The sequence below is a fragment of the Poeciliopsis prolifica genome, unplaced genomic scaffold (genome assembly GCF_027474105.1).
Source record: "Poeciliopsis prolifica strain line A6 unplaced genomic scaffold, Auburn_PproV2 SCAFFOLD006, whole genome shotgun sequence".
Classification (NCBI taxonomy): domain Eukaryota; kingdom Metazoa; phylum Chordata; class Actinopteri; order Cyprinodontiformes; family Poeciliidae; genus Poeciliopsis; species Poeciliopsis prolifica.
The window spans coordinates 13,919,773-13,941,132 of NW_026562381.1; the positions used below are offsets into that span (position 1 = coordinate 13,919,773).

General features: G+C 37.7%; 1 protein-coding gene across 3 annotated transcripts in view; it reads left to right on the plus strand.

Moving 5' to 3' along the window:
* Positions 1-21,360, plus strand: part of htr4 (5-hydroxytryptamine receptor 4) — a 133,151-nt gene that overhangs the window by 81,254 nt on the left and 30,537 nt on the right. For 2 of the 3 annotated variants that reach the window (XM_055030817.1, XM_055030816.1), the window contains exons 5-6: positions 4,880-5,033; positions 8,635-9,242. In XM_055030817.1, the coding sequence (XP_054886792.1) occupies positions 4,880-5,033; positions 8,635-9,242 (762 nt within the window). Of the gene's footprint in view, positions 1-4,879; positions 5,034-8,634; positions 9,247-21,360 lie in introns of those variants that run through there. The other variant, XM_055030818.1, reaches the window with a different exon arrangement.

The following is a 21,360-nucleotide window of genomic DNA, read 5'->3' on the forward strand; positions in this document are numbered from 1 at the left end:
TAAAACCTACATCTAAAAAGATGGAGGGATAGATGTAGAGGGGTAAAGGCAGAAATTATAATCTAACCTGCCTCTAACTGGTTTGTTCTTACAGTCTGCAAGACAGAAAAGGGATTCGTGACCAAATTACAGAGAGCCTCCAAAGTCTTTGGACTTTGGTTCAGACAGTCATGACGTCAATCTGTGGCGTCCGATTCGGGGTTTGAATTTGACAAGTTTACCAAAATATAAAAAATGTCATTCAAACAGCATTTGCCTTGTTTTACTTTTTTTTACTTACACTTTTCATCACATTACTTGAGTACATCCATTTTTACAGTAATTTCCATACTTAAGTACAAGACATTTCAGATACTTTAAGACTTTAACTCAAGGAACATTTCATTCAGTGACTTGGACTTTTACCAGAGTCATATTTTGGAGAGTTACCTATACTTTTACTTGACTCTGAGATTTCAGTACTTTATACAACACTGGTCTGCACATAGTTAAACTTTTGTAGTATTAGATTTCAAACTGAAGCAGAATTTCTTTACAAGCTCTTTAACGCAATGTATCATTCAATGTTATTTCTCTCCTCTATAAGCAAGTTTGGTAATAATTATGATCTTGTTCTTGCTTGTAGCACAGCAAAAAAGTTCATTGCATGTCATATTCAGAATAAAATAATTTAAAACTGGTAACATTGAAACAGGGTTAAAATATTTTCTAAGTCAGAAAATCTTTCCATCCACATATTTTAAATAATTAAAGCATCTCCTCTGTCCTTGACGAGCATTTACCCACAATATGCAACAGAAAAAGCATATCTTGTTTCTCTTGAATTCAAAATATTTCAACAATACAATGTTCTGAGATTTTTTTCTGTGTAAAGATTTAATGCAACATGGGTATTTTTACTTTTATTAGTTTTTTATTAGTTTCTATTCAGTAAGTTTCTACTGAATAGAAACTAATAAAAAAACTAATAAAAGTTAGTGTTACTCAGGGTTAAATGTCTAAAGGTACTAAAGAGTTAAAATTAACACTAATCCCTTTCCTCTTTCGCAGGGTGTAAGAACTAACCAGTTAGAGGCTGGCTAGATTATCATTTCTGCCTTTACCTCTTTCTACATCTATCTTTGTAGATGCAGGTTCTAGCATAGTCTGAAGAAGAGGGTTCGTTGACAAGTCCAGCCACATGAGATGAAAAAGAAAAGTATTCGTGCCAAGGCCTCTTTTCTTAAAGACGTAGTCTTCAAAAAAAGAGGCCCCTCGAGTGGCAACTCAAACCACGTCTTTTTTTAAAGACTAAGTCTCTAAAAAAAGGGCCAAGGCACTAATACTTTTCTTTTTCGTCTCATGTGGCTGGACTTGTCAACGAACCCTCGTCCTCAGACTGTGATAGCACCTGCATCTAAAAAGATGGAGGGACAGATGCAGAGGGAGGTAAAGGCAGAGATGATAATCTCGCCTTCCTCTAGCTGGTTCGTTCTTACAAACAGCCCGCAAGAGAGAAAAAAGATTAGTGACCAAATAGTGGCAGAGGGCCGACATTCAAAGACTCTGGTTCATACGTCATGACGTCATTCTGTGACGTATGATTAGGGCTTTGAATATGCAACAGGATCACGTGACCAGATGAGCCAATCAGGTGGAGGTGACATCACAGTACTATTTACATATGGCATTTGCATGCGGGCCCTTTTACTTTTTCCATCCATCCTTAGGATAATCTGACGACTGAAGTGAAGTTCATTTTGACATACAGGAAATGTTCATTTGCATGAAAGGTGACCAGATTTCCAAGACTAAATCTTTGGACATTTCTCGCTCGGCGATAGAGAAAGAGCAAATTTATCAAGATAAAATGAAGAAACTGGGACAGTTATGGTTTACATATTTATTAATACTTAAACATTAAAAATCAAATGTACTGCTCAAAAAAAAAAAATAAAGGGAACACTCGACACTCAAATAACACAGTTGAGTGTTCCCTTTATTTTTTTGAGCAGTGTATAACAGCAGGACCGCGTCTCTCCACAGTAGTAATATTTCTATAAATTCTGGCTCAATTAAAAATGATGGTAGTTCAAACTTCTTAGAGGTTTGGTGTCTGTGACCTTAGAGCTGATGGACCTTTTGTCTCTTCTGTCCAAAGGTCTCTGATAAATTCCAGCCTCACTTTTTAATTATTTGCTTTCCTCCTTGGTCATCTCACATGAAGCCCACCTTGACCTTGGACTTTTACTTTCTGGACTTGGTTGTTCTGGACTCTTTCTTAGTAACCACTCATATCATAATTCTCTTGAGTTTGTCATTAATGTTCTTCCTGCGGCTATTCGTTGTGGGGAGACTTTGGCGCGTTTATTTCGTCCACCTTACAGGCAGTAAACACACCGTCAGCATTCAATCGTTTTCCTTTCACAAAATAATCAAACATCACCAGCTCATTATATTAATGTAATGTATATCTTACACCGGGCTAGCAGAGCCGCTGCTTACCTTACAGGCGGTAAACACACCGTAAGGAATACAGCAGCTCACGCACAAAAATCCCCGGCACTACGGTGTCCCCGGCAGGACAACATGTCAGAATTGCGATAGTGCTAGCATTTAGAGAAAACAACAGCACCCTCTGTTGGAACACTTAAGCACTGCTTTACACTTGGAACATACGACCCGACGATGACCAGTTAATTGCAAAACATCTTCCTTTGCGATGATTTATCACCCTGTTGCGATTTATCTCACTCTGGCTAATTCTGTAGCTGTTCGTCGTCTTGATGTGTTTGTTAATAAAAACTTAGCTTTATGTTATTGATCCAAATCTTCATGACGGCAAAGATTAGCCCAGTTCAGACAAAACACGTTGTTTCACACGTACCGAATCAGGTCAGCTGGTGAAAACTCGAGCTCTCTTCTTCCAGCTTGTTGTCTTTCTGGCAGCGCGCGCTGCTTTTCTTGAAGTTGATTGGCTGTTGGCTGCGACGCTCGTCTTCTTCTCTGTAACGTTAACAGGAGCGAGCAGCTACCGTAAGTGCTATGGTTGTGCGCTACACACTTTTTACCACTTCCTGCCGAGCCGGTGGAAAAGGGCAATGAAGTTTCCGGCCATCGTAATAACAATCTAAAGGGAATTTTTTTCCCCCTCATTCATAAAATGCTAAAATAAGGGACTTTTCCGGAAAATCGGGGACGTCTGGTCACCCATAAAGGGCCTACATTAAATACTGTGACGTCACAGATTGTATGTAAATAGAACTGTGACGTCACGGACTGACGTCAATGACCGGCCGAACCAGAGTCTTTGAATGTAAGCCCTTTACAACCTTTACTGATCCTTTTTCTGTCTTGCAGGCTCACTGTAAGAACGAACCTCTTGGAGGAAGGCCAGATTATCATTTCTGCCTTTACCTCTCTCTACATCTACTTTTGTAGATGTAGGCTTTAGCATAGACTGAAGAAGAGGGTTCGTTGACAATGCAGCCACAAGAGATGGAAAAGGGAAGTATTAGTGACATGGCCTCTTTTTTAAAGACTTTTGTCTTTTTTAAAAAAGGCCCCTCGAGTGGCAAGGTCAAACCTTGTCGCTTTTTTTTAAAGACTACGTCTTTAAAAAAAGCACGGGGACTAATACTTTTCTTTTTCGTCTCATGTGGCTGGACTTGTCAATGAACCCTCGTCTTCAGTCTATGATAAAACCTACATCTAAAAAGATGGAGGGATAGATGTAGAGGGGTAAAGGCAGAAATTATAATCTAACCTGCCTCTAACTGGTTTGTTCTTACAGTCTGCAAGACAGAAAAGGGATTCGTGACCAAATTACAGAGAGCCTCCAAAGTCTTTGGACTTTGGTTCAGACAGTCATGACGTCAATCTGTGGCGTCCGATTCGGGGTTTGAATTTGACAAGTTTACCAAAATATAAAAAATGTCATTCAAACAGCATTTGCCTTGTTTTACTTTTTTTTACTTACACTTTTCATCACATTACTTGAGTACATCCATTTTTACAGTAATTTCCATACTTAAGTACAAGACATTTCAGATACTTTAAGACTTTAACTCAAGGAACATTTCATTCAGTGACTTGGACTTTTACCAAAGTCATATTTTGGAGAGTTACCTATACTTTTACTTGACTCTGAGATTTCAGTACTTTATACAACACTGGTCTGCACATAGTTAAACTTTTGTAGTATTAGATTTCAAACTGAAGCAGAATTTCTTTACAAGCTCTTTAACGCAATGTATCATTCAATGTTATTTTCTCTCCTCTATAAGCAAGTTTGGTAATAATTATGATCTTGTTCTTGCTTGTAGCACAGCAAAAAAGTTCATTGCATGTCATATTCAGAATAAAATAATTTAAAACTGGTAACATTGAAACAGGGTTAAAATATTTTCTAAGTCAGAAAATCTTTCCATCCACATATTTTAAATAATTAAAGCATCTCCTCTGTCCTTGACGAGCATTTACCCACAATATGCAACAGAAAAAGCATATCTTGTTTCTCTTGAATTCAAAATATTTCAACAATACAATGTTCTGAGATTTTTTTCTGTGTAAAGATTTAATGCAACATGGGTATTGTGTTAGAATGCTTTTTCAAATTCACCTGCAGCATAGTTTTGCTAATCATCCCAAGAGAGGAAATTTAAAATATAGAACAATAAACAAAGTCAGAGCAGCACACTGCATCTTCTGGAGTTTTCCATGGACAAAGTACTTTTGATTAAAAAGCTGGGTTACTGTCATTGGGATAAAGCCTAATTTGATATTTGTTGGTTTATTGGCAGCTTGATTTCTTTTGGCTGCTTCTGATGAACTGAAAAACCTGCTAAATCTTTTGATATGAGCTGATCCAGTTTTCTTTCCTGCAATGATCTCTCTGCAGGTACTACGCTATCTGCTGCCAGCCACTGGTCTACCGGAACAAAATGACGCCCATGCGAGTGGCTTTAATGATCGGTGGCTGCTGGGTTATTCCCACTTTCATCTCTTTCCTGCCCATCATGCAGGGCTGGAACAGCATCGGTATTGACCACTTGGTGAGTTGCAAGAGTTCGAATTACAGCTGGAAAAAGATTTATTTTAGACTTTAGGTTACTTAGTTATGTGCTTTATATATTGTCAAATATGTTGAGCATCTCAGTGGGCACCAAAGCAATTGCAGGCAACCAAAGCTATAAAAAATAATCGCAAATAAAACTATTTCAGAACATTGTTTGCATAAGTGGTTAGTGTCCACATGCAACAATGAGATTAATTGTTGTTTCATGGATCTTTGTTTACTAGACTGAAGAAATGCCTCATATGTTGCCATGAAAACAACATAAACATGCCAACAAATGAAACAACGCCAACACAGGCGGTCAGTTTGTGTTTCTTCAACTAGAATGTAAATGATGTTTTTTGAATGAAGTATTTTGTTTTAGCAATACATTTTTCTGTTATTTAATTTGAAAAGCCAAAAGTTTGAACCAAAACATTTGTTACTCTTGAATCAAAATATTTTCTTGGAAGGAAAGCAGTATTTAAAAGCAGATTTTGTATTATTATTATTAGTAATAGTAGTATTAAAAAATTTAAGTTGATCTTTTAGCATTTAAAGTAACTTATTGAAATGTACATCCGGTTTTATGTAGGTTAGCTTAGTTAAATATTCAAAGTTGAAAAGGTTTCTATCTTACTCACTGAATGAAGTTACTTGCACCATTCACTTCTGGACAAGCACATAATTAGTAGGAAACATCTGCATTTAGTAACTGACTTTACAGCAATCCTTTATACTGAGCCTGTATGTAGCGACAGTGGAGTGAAGAAACTCCCCAAGAACAAAACATTTATGAAAGCAGAAAAAGGAGAACGATCAACATATCAGCTTTATGTTCCACAATGTTTGATAATGAAATTAAAGAAATAACCTAAAATAAAAAAAGAAAAATGATCAAAAAGCACAAATGAAAAACAAAGCCCAAACAGCCAAGAATTAATCCGTTAGACAGACAAATACTTTTTGTCAGGTAACACTGGCTACACAATAAAAATAATTTTCTAAGCTTTATTTGTTATAAGTATGAATGAAATACTTATCTGACAAATTAATTCAGGATCTGTGTGTTAAAAATGCTACACACTGTTGCCAAGTCAGAAGTAAATCTCTCTAGTTTCTCTGCCTTATTGCCAGCAGAAATCACGTCTGAGTTGCTCGTCAAGTGGGAGACTGGGCCGCTCAGTATGGCCAAAGTGTAGTTAAAGAACTCACACACACCCACGCACCCCCACACACCCACGCACACACACACCTATATTCCATTCCCTTTTTTCAAATACACACAAACATGAGTTTAGTGCAGCTGCAATCCAAAGTTTGCCCCATTCAGTGGCAGCAGATCTCTGCGGGTCTAATTAGAGCTGTTTGATTATTCTGTGAAGCCAGTCACTTTTGGCACCAACCAAAGATCTGAAACTCAGCAAAACAAATCAGGACTAAGGTGACAAGAGGCAGACTTTGCAACATCTCAGTAGTTGGTTGTGCTGTCCTATGTTGTTGTTGTTTTCAGGAATTCCTTGTATCGACTGACCAGAGAAGCAGGGGTTTCACCCTCAATCCCAAGACAAGTCAACAAGTTTTGAGTGGTTTTGGGCTCTGTAATGATATTCCACGAGGCAACAGTAATTTAGCAGTTGCCAGATATTTTATTGAACTTATGTTGTAATTAACTATTGAAGATATGAGAAATATTGGATGATTTAGATTTTTCTTGAAGAATTTCTATATAAAACCATTTAAAAAAGATTAAATAAGGTTGATTTTTTTCTTTCTTTCTTTTTTACTGTTTCCAGTGGGGTGGTTGGGGGTCAATTAAATAAAAATTTTCCCAGTTCAAATTCCATAAGCCATTCCTTATTTAAAAGTTAGTCCATCCTGAATGGCTGTGAACAAGTTATTGTGTTGTATCCTGTTTATAACCCAATTGTCTTACTGCTGTGTCCCTTTAAGCAAGAGACAACAGTGTCAACAGACACTGAGAAACAAAATCTTTACAATTTCATTTTTAAACAGACCACTTCCTGAAAAGAAACAACCTTCCATCTGGGGATGGAGATTCATTTTTTATTAATCTCTTTTTCCTAAGCTGAGTGCACTGCAGATGTGAAATACAAATAAAATTGATTTTATTTGAATTGATGAGGATGTTGGGTTGTAGTGAATGAGGAGGGGAAAATGTGGAATTTTCAATGGATTGTTCCATTCAAAAGATGTCTCATATCACAGCAAATCACAGTTCAGAAGTGCAAGTTCTCATACTAAATATGCTTTCCACTTTTGCTGTATTAAAGTAAAATATAAATAAAAGATTTTGTTACAAAAGTAAGTAGACATTTTTTTTAATGATTCTCAGGTTCAAGCTCAAATAAAAAGAAATGGAATGAGGTGGAATGTACAAATTTATCAAAATTCAACCAGTACATAACTTTCCTGACTTAACAAAGTAAGGGCAATATTACAGACTAATCGATATTTGATTACTCTTACATAATCTCTCAACATGGTCTGCAGTCTCGGGTCATGCTCTCTTCTCTTCAGCTGACCCTGCATTCTTTTGTCTGAGATGCACCAGAAAGATGCCTCAGCATTGTGGAAGAGCTTACAGTAAGAAAAAACCTGGGAGCAAATTCTACATTTTCCACCTACAATATAAATAAAAGTTGATCCATGTAAACTAACTCAAATATCCCATGGAAAATAATTTTAATAATCTGAAAAAAAATATATATATAAAGAGGAATGAGAACGGAATACTTATTTTCCATTGTCCTTAAGATCAAAATTATCCCACACGGGAGAAAATCTCCTCTTCCTTGGTTGATCCATGCCTGTGTTCAAATACGAAGCCAAAAACCAACACAAAGCAAAGAACACAAAGTATCTCCATCCAACAAAACCCACAAACGTGTCGACACATTCTCTCCCTAATCAGTGCAGTTTTGCACGGCCACATCTACACGACACGGGAACGGTATCAGTCATGTGGTTTTCCTTAAAGTGATGCGCTCACCGACTTGAGATTTCATCTTGTCTGCTCAGCGCATGTGCTGAGGTTTCTGTGTCGTCTGGCCCATAACTAATGTAAGCACTGATTGAGTATGGTAGGAGCGGTATGTAGAGCAACAGCTGCTAGGAGGAAGGATCTACAATAATGCTTCTTTGTGCACTCAGGATGCAGCAATCTGTCACTGAAGGTGTTTTCTGTTTAATGACACCATACAATTTTAACTGTTTCCTGGGAATTCGGAAGAAAAACAGGCCTGAATTGCTATTACACCAGATCCATGCAGAGTATTTATTACTGAGAATCTTGGTGTTAGTCTCTTCTGATAGACACCCTGACAGAAAGCTACATAAACTTGATAGTATAAAAAGACAACATGAAGAGATTCCTCAGATAAACAAAAACTTATCTGTGCCATATATGGCATAATTAGGCAAAGTTACTGACTGACAAATTGCAAGAGAAGAGTGTTTAACATAGCTGTTGACAGCTGTTGATAAATAACTCAAACTGTATAGGATCAATATCTAATTTTAAAATTAAGTATTCTTTGTGGTATGTGAGTTTTTCATATTATCCTTGTATTTCCCAGATTGAGGAGAGGCGCCACAATGGAAGCAGCAACTCCACTTCTTGTGTTTTTATGGTCAACAAGCCATATGCCCTCACCTGCTCTTTGGTGGCCTTCTACATCCCTCTGATCCTCATGGTGCTGGCTTACCAGAGGATCTACATCACGGCTCGCGCACACGCCCTGCAGATCAGCATGCTACAGCGGGCAGGCGGGGCTGGAGCCTGCACTCCTGGCACCTCCAGTGCAAGCCCAGGAGTGGGTGGAACATCAGAGTCTGCTGACCATCAACGCAACCACCGTATGCGAACAGAAACAAAAGCAGCAAAGACTCTATGCATCATTATGGGATGTTTCTGCCTCTGTTGGGCACCGTTCTTTGTCACCAATGTGGTGGACCCATTTATAGGCTATACAGTGCCCGAACAGCTGTGGACCGCCTGCCTGTGGCTGGGTTACATAAACTCCATGCTCAACCCCATTCTCTACGCCTTCCTCAACAAATCCTTCCGCCGTGCCTTCCTCATCATCCTGTGTTGCGGGAGGAAGAGGTATCGCAGGCCATCCATCATGGCAACAGGCACGACCTGCACAGCCACGCAGATCAACGGTTCAACACATGTACTCAAGTAAGTTTTGTAAACCATTTTATTTTGTGATTGGAGTTCTGTGGCATCAAGCAACACAGGGTTTATATTAAAATTGATTTTATCTGTAAACTTTAAGATATGCATATTTTGGTAGCTTTACATCATGAAACACATATATCCAATACTTTTTTTATCATTTCAAAACATCAAGAAAACTGTTGTTGGAATGTCATTTAACAGTTTAAAACAATCATGCTCTTGAAGAAGAAACATTGAAAATTATGAGAAACTTCCTAATGTTTAAATATTTAATTAAAAGGTTGAGTTGTCGAGTTACAGCACATCTAGTAATTTAAAGCTGTCTTTTACGACTACAGTATATATATATATATATATATATATATATATATATATATATATATATATATATATATATATATATATATATATATATATTGTACAGAAAGCATAACACTTGCATAACATTCATTAACGCTAATCAGCACTGACAAAAGCAAAGCAAAATTTTACGTCCTATGTTGTCAGTGGAACTATTTGTTTCTTAAAGTTGAATTTATAATTTATTATCATATTTCTACTATATGTCTTTGCTTTGGTAGTCTTTACTAAAAGACATTAGTGTGCTATCTGATCTTAAAAACTTGTTACTTGTCATCAGGATAATGCGATTTGCAAATATGAGTATCTGCTGTGAGAACAAACTAACTTCTTTTCAGGTATTATGGAGGTGACTTTAATTCCATCAGTACTTATCCTAGTCCCTATGGGTTTAAATGATCTAAGTATCATTATTCTCTAAACCTATTACTTAAGGACCTTATGTTCAGGATACATCACAGTTGCAAGTTAAGTGTTTTTCCATGTGCCTTCATGTCTCAATAAGATCGTATCTTTGATCATGAATGGGAGTGTGTCACTTTAGCCTCTTCATGTCGTCTTCATCCTGTTTATGCTGACAAAGATTAATCACACATTTTAAAAACACAGATTTAAAAAAAGCAGTAACAAAAAGGCAATTTGTAACCTATAATGTCATCAAGGATTTAATCATGTACTCTATCCACATATATACATATATATATATATATATATATATAATATATATATATATATATATATATATATATATATATATATATATATATATATATATATATATATATATCCAGTCAGCCATAGCTGTCTGGATAGCTCAATACATAAGGCATCAGTATATCACCCGAGAGGGCAGGGTTCGAATCCAGTCTGGGTCCTTAGGCAAGACCCTTCAAGCTACTGCCTACTCATACCATGAGAGATACTAAGTTGCATAACATGCCGGCTCAGACGTCGCCCGGCCAAACAAGGTCTGCGTCAGGTGTTGGGGAACCAGAGCACCTTGATGACAAATGGGCTACTGGAACAAGACGGAAATGGGCGAGAGATGAAAATGTGGATCTGTTGGAATGCTACTACTCAAGTAACCCTAGTGAGAGAGAGAGGTTACATGCAAAGACTGGGGAAGGAATGGTTACTTCGACATCCCCAGTCAACACTAAGCGCTAAACAACTAGTAGCTCAGTGTTCCAACATCCGCAAACGGCAACTGCTATCACAACTTGAGATTGACGAGATACAACACAAATGCTACGGCAAAAGGGAGGAACCCGGATGTCAGGACTGTGGGGACTTAACTACAAGTCCCCACCCAGTGAGGGGATACACGGCCCAATGAGCGAAACAGAGCTGAACGAGACAGCTGCTGACCTGAGAGAGAGAATCATGACCCGAATGACAACCAGGCCTCCCCGGCGCCAATTACAACGGCTGAGTGAAGTACCATCTGAAAGTCTCATTGAAAATGTGAATGCAGCATTGAGAACGATCCCTACCAACACCATAACAGAAACCAATGAGCTGATCTACAACTCAGCATCAGTGATCCTTGAGATACTTGGCTATAAGAGCAACCATGAGACCCAATACCCACCATGGGAAAAGACGGTTAGAGGCTAAAATCAAGGTAACAAGGAGGGAAGTGAGCCAACTGTCAGAGCTCCACAAGGGTGCAATGAAAAGACCAGTACCCAGAAAGTACAGGCAGATGCCCATACCTGAAGCACTTGAAACTGCCAAACAGAGGCTCCAAGCCTTGTCCAGCCGCCTAAAGAGATACACAAGGGAGAATGAATCCAGAAGGATTAACCGGCTCTTCTCCACTCAACCAGCTAAGGTGTACTCTCAATGGCAGGGTAACAATAACAACAGAGCAGACCCACCAAGGCTGGAGACGGAACAATACTGGAAAGGCATATGGGAAAGGGAGGCGTCCCACAACAGCAATGCACAGTGGCTGATCTCTCTACGAGAGGACCACAGCAACCTCCCTGAGCAAGCCCCGGTAACCATCACTGTGACAGATGTTCAAGAAAGAGTCTCAGGTATGAAAAACTGGACAGCACCAGGGCCTGACATGATCCATGCCTACTGGCTAAAGAAACTCACTGCTCTCCATGAGCGAATGGCAGCCCAAATGAACCAGCTGCTACAAAGTGGGACTCACCCTGAATGGTTAACTGAAGGGCGGACAATCCTAATCCAGAAGGATCCATCAAAGGGTCCAGTCCCACCCAACTACCGACCAATAACCTGCCTCTCCACAACCTGGAAGCTCATGTCAGGCATCATAGCGGCCAAGATAAGCAAACACATGGATAAACATGAGCACGGCACAGAAGGGTATCGGTAAATACCAGAGGAGCCAAACACCAACTCCTCGTAGACCGCACAGTTGCCCGAGACTGCAAAACCCGACACACCAACCTGTGCATGGCTTGGATTGATTACAAGAAAGCCTATGACTCAATGCCGCATACTTGGATCATTGAATGCTTAGAGATGTATAACATCAACAGGACTCTGAGAGCCTTCATTGCAAACTCGATGAGGCTGTGGAAAACCACCCTTGAAGCCAACTGCAAACCACTTGCACAAGTGTCCATCAAATGTGGCATATACCAAGGAGATGCTCTGTCCCCGCTACTGTTCTGCATAGGCCTGAACCCCCTCAGCCAAGTTATCAACAAGACTGGCTACGGATACAGACTCAAAAATGGGGCCAATATCAGTCACCTACTCTACATGGATGACATCAAGCTGTACGCCAAGTGTGAGCGAGACATCGACTCACTGATCCACACCACCAGGATCTACAGCACTGACATTGGGATGTCATTCGGACTAGAGAAATGTGGTCGGCTGGTCACAAAGAGGGGGAAGGTCATCCACACAGAAGGGGTCTCACTCCCAGAAGGAACAATAGCAGACATAGAAGACAGTTACAAGTACCTAGGTATACCACAAGCAAATGGCAACCTCGATGAGGTCACAAGGAAAGGAGCCACAGCTAAATACCTCCAACGAATAAGGCAAGTCCTGAGAAGCCAGCTCAATGGCAAGAACAAAATCCGTGCGATAAACAGCTATGCCTTGCCAGTAATCAGATACCCTGCTGGAATAATTAGCTGGCCAAAGGAGGAGATAAAAGCCACAGATATTAAGACCAGAAAGCTACTAACAATGCATGGAGGGTTCCATCCCAAATCCAGCACCTTGAGACTGTACACGAGCCGCAAGGAAGGAGGCAGAGGACTAGTGAGTGTGAGAACCACTGTCCAGGACGAAACAACTAAGATCCATAAATACATCAGGGACAAAGCCTCAACAGACAATGTGCTCAGTGAATGTCTCAGACAACAGGGAACGGAGGTTGAGGTGCCAGAGATACCATCATGGGAGGACAAACCCCTACATGGGATGTACCACCAGCAAATAACCCAAGTGGCTGATATCAGTAAATCCTACCAATGGCTGGAAAAAGCTGGACTCAAGGACAGCACAGAGGCCCTCATCCTGGCCGCCCAGGAACAGGCCCTAAACACCAGAGCAATAGAGGCCCAGATCTACCACACCAGACAAGACCCAAGGTGTAGGTTGTGCAAGGAGGCCCCTGAGACAGTCCAGCACATTACAGCAGGGTGCAAGATACTGGCAGGGAAAGCGTACATGGAGCGACATAACCAAGTGGCAGGCATAGTGTACAGAAACATCTGTGCAGAATATGGACTGGAAACCCCAAGATCAAAGTGGGAAACACCCCCAAAGGTGGTGGAGAACGCCAGAGCTAAGATCCTGTGGGACTTCCAGATCCAGACAGACAAAATGGTAATGGCGAACCAACCAGACATTGTCGTAGTGGATAAACATCAGAGGAAAGCCGTTGTGGTAGATGTAGCAATACCAAGTGATTGCAACATCAGGAAAAAGGAGCACGAGAAACTAGAGAAATACCAGGGCCTCAGGGAGGAACTGGAGAGGGCCTGGAAGGTGAAGACCACAGTGGTGCCTGTGGTCATCGGGGCCCTCGGGGCAGTAACCCCCAAACTGGAGCAGTGGCTACAACAGATCCCAGGAACAACATCAGACATCTCAGTCCAGAAATGTGCAGTCCTTGGCACAGCCAAGATACTGCGCAGAACCCTCAAGCTCCCAGGCCTCTGGTAGAGGACCCGAGCTCAGAGGATAAGAACCACCCGCGGTGGGTGAGAAGGGAATTTTTTTATATATATATATATATATATATATATATATATATATATATATATATATTATTACAAGGTTTATATTACAAGGTTTATTTTACTTTTTTTATAATGCACTTTTCAAATCTGTGACCGTTAAATAATTATTTGTGTCTCAGTGAATGTCATATTTACATAGTTCATAATCCTCTGGCATGGGAAGATAATGCATATTATATAATCTCCATCTGGTTGAATTACATCTATTGGTAGGGGTTAATTTATGAAAATGGCCACAGATTCTAAAGAAAAGCTACATGTAAACAAAGCAAGCCTTTTGTGGTTATTATAGTAGTAATATAGTCATATCCAATCTTTTAAGATTAAATATTATTGTGAGGTTTGTGTTGAATTAAGATAGACCCAGTGTTAGAATGATCTCTTCTGTATTCAGAATGTTTTTCAGGCTTATTATGTAAATTTATTATTTTATATGTGGATAGATATTAATTAGTTAACTTTTGAATCAATATGGTAATTAGATTAATTAGTAGAATGTGCAGAAATTCATTAAGAGCACAGTCGATGTGATCTTCTTTTGTTACTCAGTTGTCAACTATTCAAGTGCTTTTCAATAGTAAACACTGCATTTTCTTATGATAAGTAGCTCAAAAAAATTCTAACATTATTGCAATTATTACATTATTGATAGGAGGGATTTTGGCTTTTGTTACTATCATTATGGTAACAAAAGCCATAATGATATGGCTTTTGTTACCATTTTATCTACAAAGCAATACAAATTTTTGGATATGTTTCAAGTCCTACTTGCTGATTATTTTCAGAGAAAAAACAGTGACACAGGTTTTTCTGGTGAAGTGAGTGGCTTTGATGCAACAGAAAATGAAGAAATCACAACATAACTATTTTTTCTGCATTATACAATGTATTCATAAGCATTATCAGTTTTTATACCAACATAAGAGCATCGAGTTAAAGGCAAATAGTGCCGTTTTTTTGTGCTGATGCACTTAATCCACTTTAAAAATTAAGATTTTAAAGTTTGAATTTCTGTTTAACCTGTTGGTCACTGATCTCAAGTGATTAGGCAAAAATAATCAACTGACTTTTTGCAGCTTTAGAGATGTAATATTTCCACATGCTAGATATTGAACTACTGTGAATTTCTATTCATGGTTTCTTCCAACAGGGATTACCTGTGTTACCTGGCAACACTCAATGTGATATCATCTATTCAGTTGTCGCCAAGCTGCAAACATTACACTTCAGTGCATTTGTGGAAATCCCCAGAGGCTTCAATGATTCCTTGGTCCTGCTTCACTTAGATTTTCCTAATCCTTGTAATGCAAGTATTTAATCCAAATCAGTCTGTGTACACTGACCCCCCCCCCCCCCCCATATATATATATATATATATATATATATATATATATATATATATATATATATATATATATATATATACTGGAATTCACTGACAGCTCAGGAAGATTGGAGCTGTGTGCTGGTAACCATCTATTAAGTGCTGAGATCTTGTACCTGTACAACTGGACTGCAGAAACACTCAGAAAGGTTCTGCTCGCATGATTTTATGGCTCATAGGGGCAGCCTAAGGTCTGTGTACCACTTGTCAGAGGTTCTGCGTTGAATACAAAAACCTTCAAAGTATAGACCTGTTGTCCAAAAGGTATCATGTTAAAAATGTTGCATTTAACAGAGCCTTTTGGAGCCTCGACTGCTTAATGCTTAGTTTAATAAGCCTATAATGAATATCACAGGTTGTAAGTAAGTGTTACTTTTGGTTTAGGAAAGCTTTCTACTTTTGAACTTCTGCAGTTTTGCTGGATCCTTTCTGTACGAAAATTAGTTGTTTCTGTTTTATAAGGTAGAAGTAGTTGATGATTTACGGGAAAATTTTACTCTGATGTATTAAGTTCAATGCACATCAAGTTGAAGAAGTGCATTCTGGCTTTTGTCCTGACTGTGGAACAATGAACCAGCTCCTTACTCACCTACTATTTACTTCTGGATTGGTCAAGAGGTTTTGAATGGAGAGAAATAGACAGATTGAGGATTTGTTTGCAGTAATGTGTTTTCCTTATGGACATGATAGCAGTGTGAAATCATCTTAGATAAGCGAAAAACAATAGATTGATGGAAGCTGCACTTTAGTAATCTCCTGAGAGCAGACAAAGGTGTGTCAGAGTTTCTATTTGTACTTCTACTTTCATGAACATTTTTAAAACATCTTTAGTTAACTGGGTTCTGATTGTTCTGTTTTTAGAATAAAAGAGAAGAGACCATGCGATGGTGGGTAGATCAAATAGGACAGGGGACTAAAAAGTCTGATTTTTCCAGTTTTATGTCACATTAGTAATGTAAAAACAAGGTGCTTGCTAAAAAAAATTACTTTTTGTTAGTTGTAGTCACTGAAAAGCAAGGGTCAGAATTAAAAACTTTAAAATACACATAAAGCGTCTGCAATTAAAGAAAAATTCAAATGGGTAAAATGATGAACAAAACAGATAATGAAACGTTTCATTGGAATACATCATATAATCAAAAAATGTTGCTAAAAGGAACAGCTGTACTGTCAATCTGCAGCAGAATTTAAGATCTCTGGAGGGATTCTACAAAAATAAAAACTGAAGGAACTGATACAAAAGGCAGGAAAAATGTAAAAGAAATAGAAGCACTGGAAAAATAAACGTGGATAAGTCCAACCTACCAATTCTACACCTATCCGTACGCCACGACGCTGTCCTCTCTGATGTCCTGCACAAACATCACTCCTCATCAACTGAAAACACATTAAGGCAATAAAAAATGATGACACTTATTTCATTTGTTTGAAATGTAGAATCTCAGGATGAGGAGATTGCCTGGGGCTGCCGAAAGCAGACCAAAACATAACTATTTTCTCTACACACTCAGCCAGACATCCATTCTACTGAAGAGTTTTATGGATTGGATCCTTTTTTATATAAGCCTTTCCCACATGGTCCATTACAGTGCAGTCACTGAGCTGTGAGAGTTGGAGCTTTTAAAATGCCAAGGGTATGTCAGAGTGGCCCAGATTGGGTTTTAGACTCCTCTTGAGTGAGGACAACAGGGAGGATGTAAAAAATAGGTTAAAGTCGTAATTTTATTAGTTGCCTACTACAGCTATGAGAAGATTTAGACCACTAGTAAAATAACTAATTTTATTTTGGTCTTTTTGTCAGAAATTAAATTTGTAAAATTATGAAATGATGTTTATATTCAGACTGAACAGAACAAAACGGTTGTGTTTGGAGACTTTTTTTAAAAATCATTGTTCTTTTTTTTATAAGAAACTAAGCTCCCAGCATATTAAATTCAAATTCAATAGTCGCTGTATTACAAGGTTTGAAATATCAAATATATTAGATAAATAACACATCCTCTCTAGGACTCTAGTTGAGATCCAAACCAGCAATCTGTAAGCTGCTAGGCACCAATAACCACACAATTTTTCATTAACTTGTTTGCTTACAGGCAAGAAAAACAGTTTATGACAAATTGTTTCTGGTAATTGTTGGATCCAACCACTGTTTAATATGTTAGGAGACTAATCCTTAAATTACTTTTCACAATGACCTCTGATTTATTGAATCATTATATATGCCTGCTGTACTCCAAACATAACAGTGAAAATGTATGTTGATTATGATGAATTAGCCACTTAAGCTGGCAAAGTAAAGGAATGACATATGATATCTCCATTCTCCATGGCGCCTTAACACTGTTCATTATACACTCCATCACAGACAGTAAAAGAACGTCTCCTCAGTATTCTTTCTCTCATTGGAGTCATTTATCTGAAAAGAGTCAGTCCCAAGACAACAAGCACTATCGAGAAACAATTGTTCACTGACAGAGGTCACAAAATGAGACACAAATAGTGAAACGGATAAAATGTGCACAAGAGAGGAAAAGAAAAGACAAAATAAAAGGCAGAAAGAGTCATTTTAGTAAGATTGACATTTTAATGTATCAAAAACACTTTAAGTAATTAAAAAACTGAAAAAAATGAAACAAATTGCAAAAAAGAACAACACATTCAGAACAAATGAGGAGAAACAACATAACTAAAAAAATATGGAAGGAGAAAGCAGGAAAGAGAAAATTGTGAGATGAAAGCAGGAAGGTGAGAATACAGTTTGGAAGAAGTGAGTAGGAGATGAGTTAATAGGTCAGAGTGGAGGTGAGAAATTAGAATAATGAGTAAGGTGAAGTACATGAGTTAGAGAATCAACTGGAGAAGAAAATGCTACTCATGCAGGTAAAAAAAGGACATAAATAATCGCAGACTTGGAGCACAAACATATTTAAAAAGCAGATGAATATCACTCATCTGGAGAGGAGGAATGCAAATTAAGCATGAAAAAGTAAATATTTAAAAAAGAAATGCCTTAAACTTCATTTTTAAACCTCCTACACTTACTTTAATAATACCAGGTAAAAATGATTTATGTTTTGGTCTTTTAAAACGCAAAGTTAATGACCAGTTTCCATCATTTGTGACAGTCAAAATGTACTGTGTGTGAGCTCCCCCCCTGCTGGGAGATGAAGCCTTTGACTCAGACTTTGCTGGCTGGTATGCTGCTGATGTTTTTTTTTTTCAGCTGCTCTGCAGTAAAACACAGAGGTGGTTAAACACACAGCCATAAAGCACAAAAAACTGAGCCAACAACAGTTTTAAAAAGAGTGGAATTTTGCAATTATTTTCCCTATTAGTTCAAAGGACATATATAAATTATGAAGCAAGCACAGCTATTCTTCAAAGCTTTTGATTTGATGCAGGAAGAATCAGACTGTATGTTAAAATACCAATCATTCATTCGTTTCTGTGACACTTTGGATTTGATGGTTGAAAAAAACGATAAGGTCTCATAACTTTTTTTAAAAAATTCAGTCACTCAGATCAAATGGAAGAAACCTTTTTCAAAGGTTACACTAATATAAGACGTAGGACATGTCTAAGGCTTTACGGAGATTTTAGTAGAGTTTGATTTTGGAACTTATACCTTTTATCTCCACAGCAGTAAATTTGCTGTTACCATTTTTCACCTTCATTTCAATGTAAAAGCAGTGAAATATATTAGTAACCATTACATATCACAATCCAAATGACGCACCAGATTTTGTAGTTTAAGAAAATAACAAAACAGAGGGTTTTTAGAGTGAGATGATCATATAATATCACCTTGTCTCTTCAGTTTTTTCTACTCCTTTGATAGATCCAGTTTTAGGTAGTTCATATTTTTTTAACCTTTTGAAAAATGTAGAAAGTGGGAGGAAAAAAAATCTTATTCTTGGTCTTAAGTTAATATATCTGGAGCATAAATTTTAATAATTCAAGCTGAATAAATTTAACTTTGCCGTTTCAGGTTGCGCCCCCTGCAGGTTGATTGTCACAAAGATTAGAAGAGTGATGATGAAGAAAAACAATTACAGTTTTTAAAATTGTTTCTCTTGTCATCTTACTGGCTTTTTAGTGAAATGACTTTGCTGAGTAGAATTTGTAGCTGAACTACGGCTTGCAATAAAGCAAAAATGAGTTTGACTTTTCTTTTTAAATTACATGTTTTATGTATTGTTTTGTTTGTTTGTTTTTCAATATGTGAGAAAACAGATGTACGGCCAGAAACTGTGAAACAATCTTTGTTTCAAAATGATGAATGAAATCCACACTACTCCATCTTTCCCTCCAAAAACCTGACAAATGCCTTAACAATGGCGGCTGAGAGGTGTCCATCTTTGATGCCTTACCACTTTGTAGCTTTTTAATCTCTTTACTTCCCTCCAACTCCTCAAATTGGCAGACATGGTGACTGGATTGTAGAAATTTTCATAGAGCTCCTTCCACCAACCAGCCTGAGTCTGCAGTCCCACTCCCAAACCAAACACATCCTGGGAAGGATCCTTCTTTCTCTGCCTGAGTCACTCAATAATTTACCAGAACTTTTTTTAAGCCAACAAAAAGTCTTTCTCTAAATTATCTGAAGCCCAAGTCTTTGCTTTTGCAACCACCAACACCACAGCCTTTTTTAGCCACTAGGTAACTGTCTGCTTTATAAACAGTTTAATCAGTTTAGTTTTCTAACTTTGTCAGCAATTAACCTGTTTTGTAACATTCATTTGAAAATACATTTCATCCTTTGGAACTCCGGTAGTTCTTCAAGCACCTAGAAACATCCTTTCTTAAGCTGCATACATTTCATAATTAAGCCTTTGATGGAATTGCCACTTGGTGTGATTTTTCAGTGCATTGTATTTTAAGCACACCATTCAGTTAATTTTCTCTCTTTTTACATGTCTGGAGGGTTGGTAAATGGGAAAAGACTTCATTCTCCTTTGTGACAGCCATAGAGCCAGCACTGCTTGACTCTGCCTCAAATTAAATCATAATTGTTTATTCAAATAGAATCAATTAAGCACTTTAGCATCTTAAATTGAATTGAAACAAGCTCATCTAAATACATTACCTCATTTTATTAAAGGAAGGATTACTCTTCACGCAACAAATGGATTTGATTGGTGCCGGGGAGCAGATTACAGTGTAACATTCAATAACAGGCAAATGTGTCAAACTTGTTTAGATTGAGAGATGATGACATTAATCTGTAATAAGCAAGAGGTTTACTATGGCAAAGTGCAAGAAACTCAGATTATGCAAGAGCTTATTCAGTCAAAACTGAAAAATAAGCAAATATAAAGTTATTTGTTTCTAGTTTCTCACATTTTTATGCTTTTTGTATATCAGCAGATGTCAAAGCTTCTTCTCTAAATGTTTTTCTGTCTGTTTGAAAGGATAAAAACAGATTTCACCTTCTTACAATTTAGAACATGTTCATGTATAATTCAGTGAAGCTTCCAAGCTTTAAAAAGCCATCCTTGCCCTTCCCTTCTCCATTTATAAAGTAAACTCAACATCAAGGTGAATCAAGGGGGATTTATTTTTTTCTTATTTAAATTACTGATTACAGCAAAGAACTGAAAAGCTTCAGAAAAATGTTGTTTTTTCTTGAAGGTAACTTTTAATGCATTCATCCTAAACTGTGTAATTTTCACTACAGATGTTTTAGGTCAATAATCAATAAAACATGGACTTTAGACAGATGTTTGAACAAAGCAAGTCATTCAGCCTTATAATTAGTTTGTCAAAAGAGCTTTTATGCTGGAGAAAACAGCTAAATTTCCAAACCAATCCTTTATCTCAAAGGAACGAACTGTTCTGCTTTTTATTTTAGTCTGACTGAGGTGAAAAAAAATGAAAAAAACTTTTTAACTTTTGAAAATGCAAGAAATATCATTAGTGCTTAACTGTGGAGAGGAAACTATAAAGGTTACATCAGAACCTTTATAAGACTTCTTTATTAATTAAACAAACTTTAAACATTTTGCTGAAGATCTATTACCGGTTTAGTGCCATGAAATTAAACCAGTTACTTTTTGTCTGACTTGTCAAATTTGACCTTGTTATGTTAGAATATCAATTTTAGAGTACATTAGTTTCAATGTGCTTTAGTTTG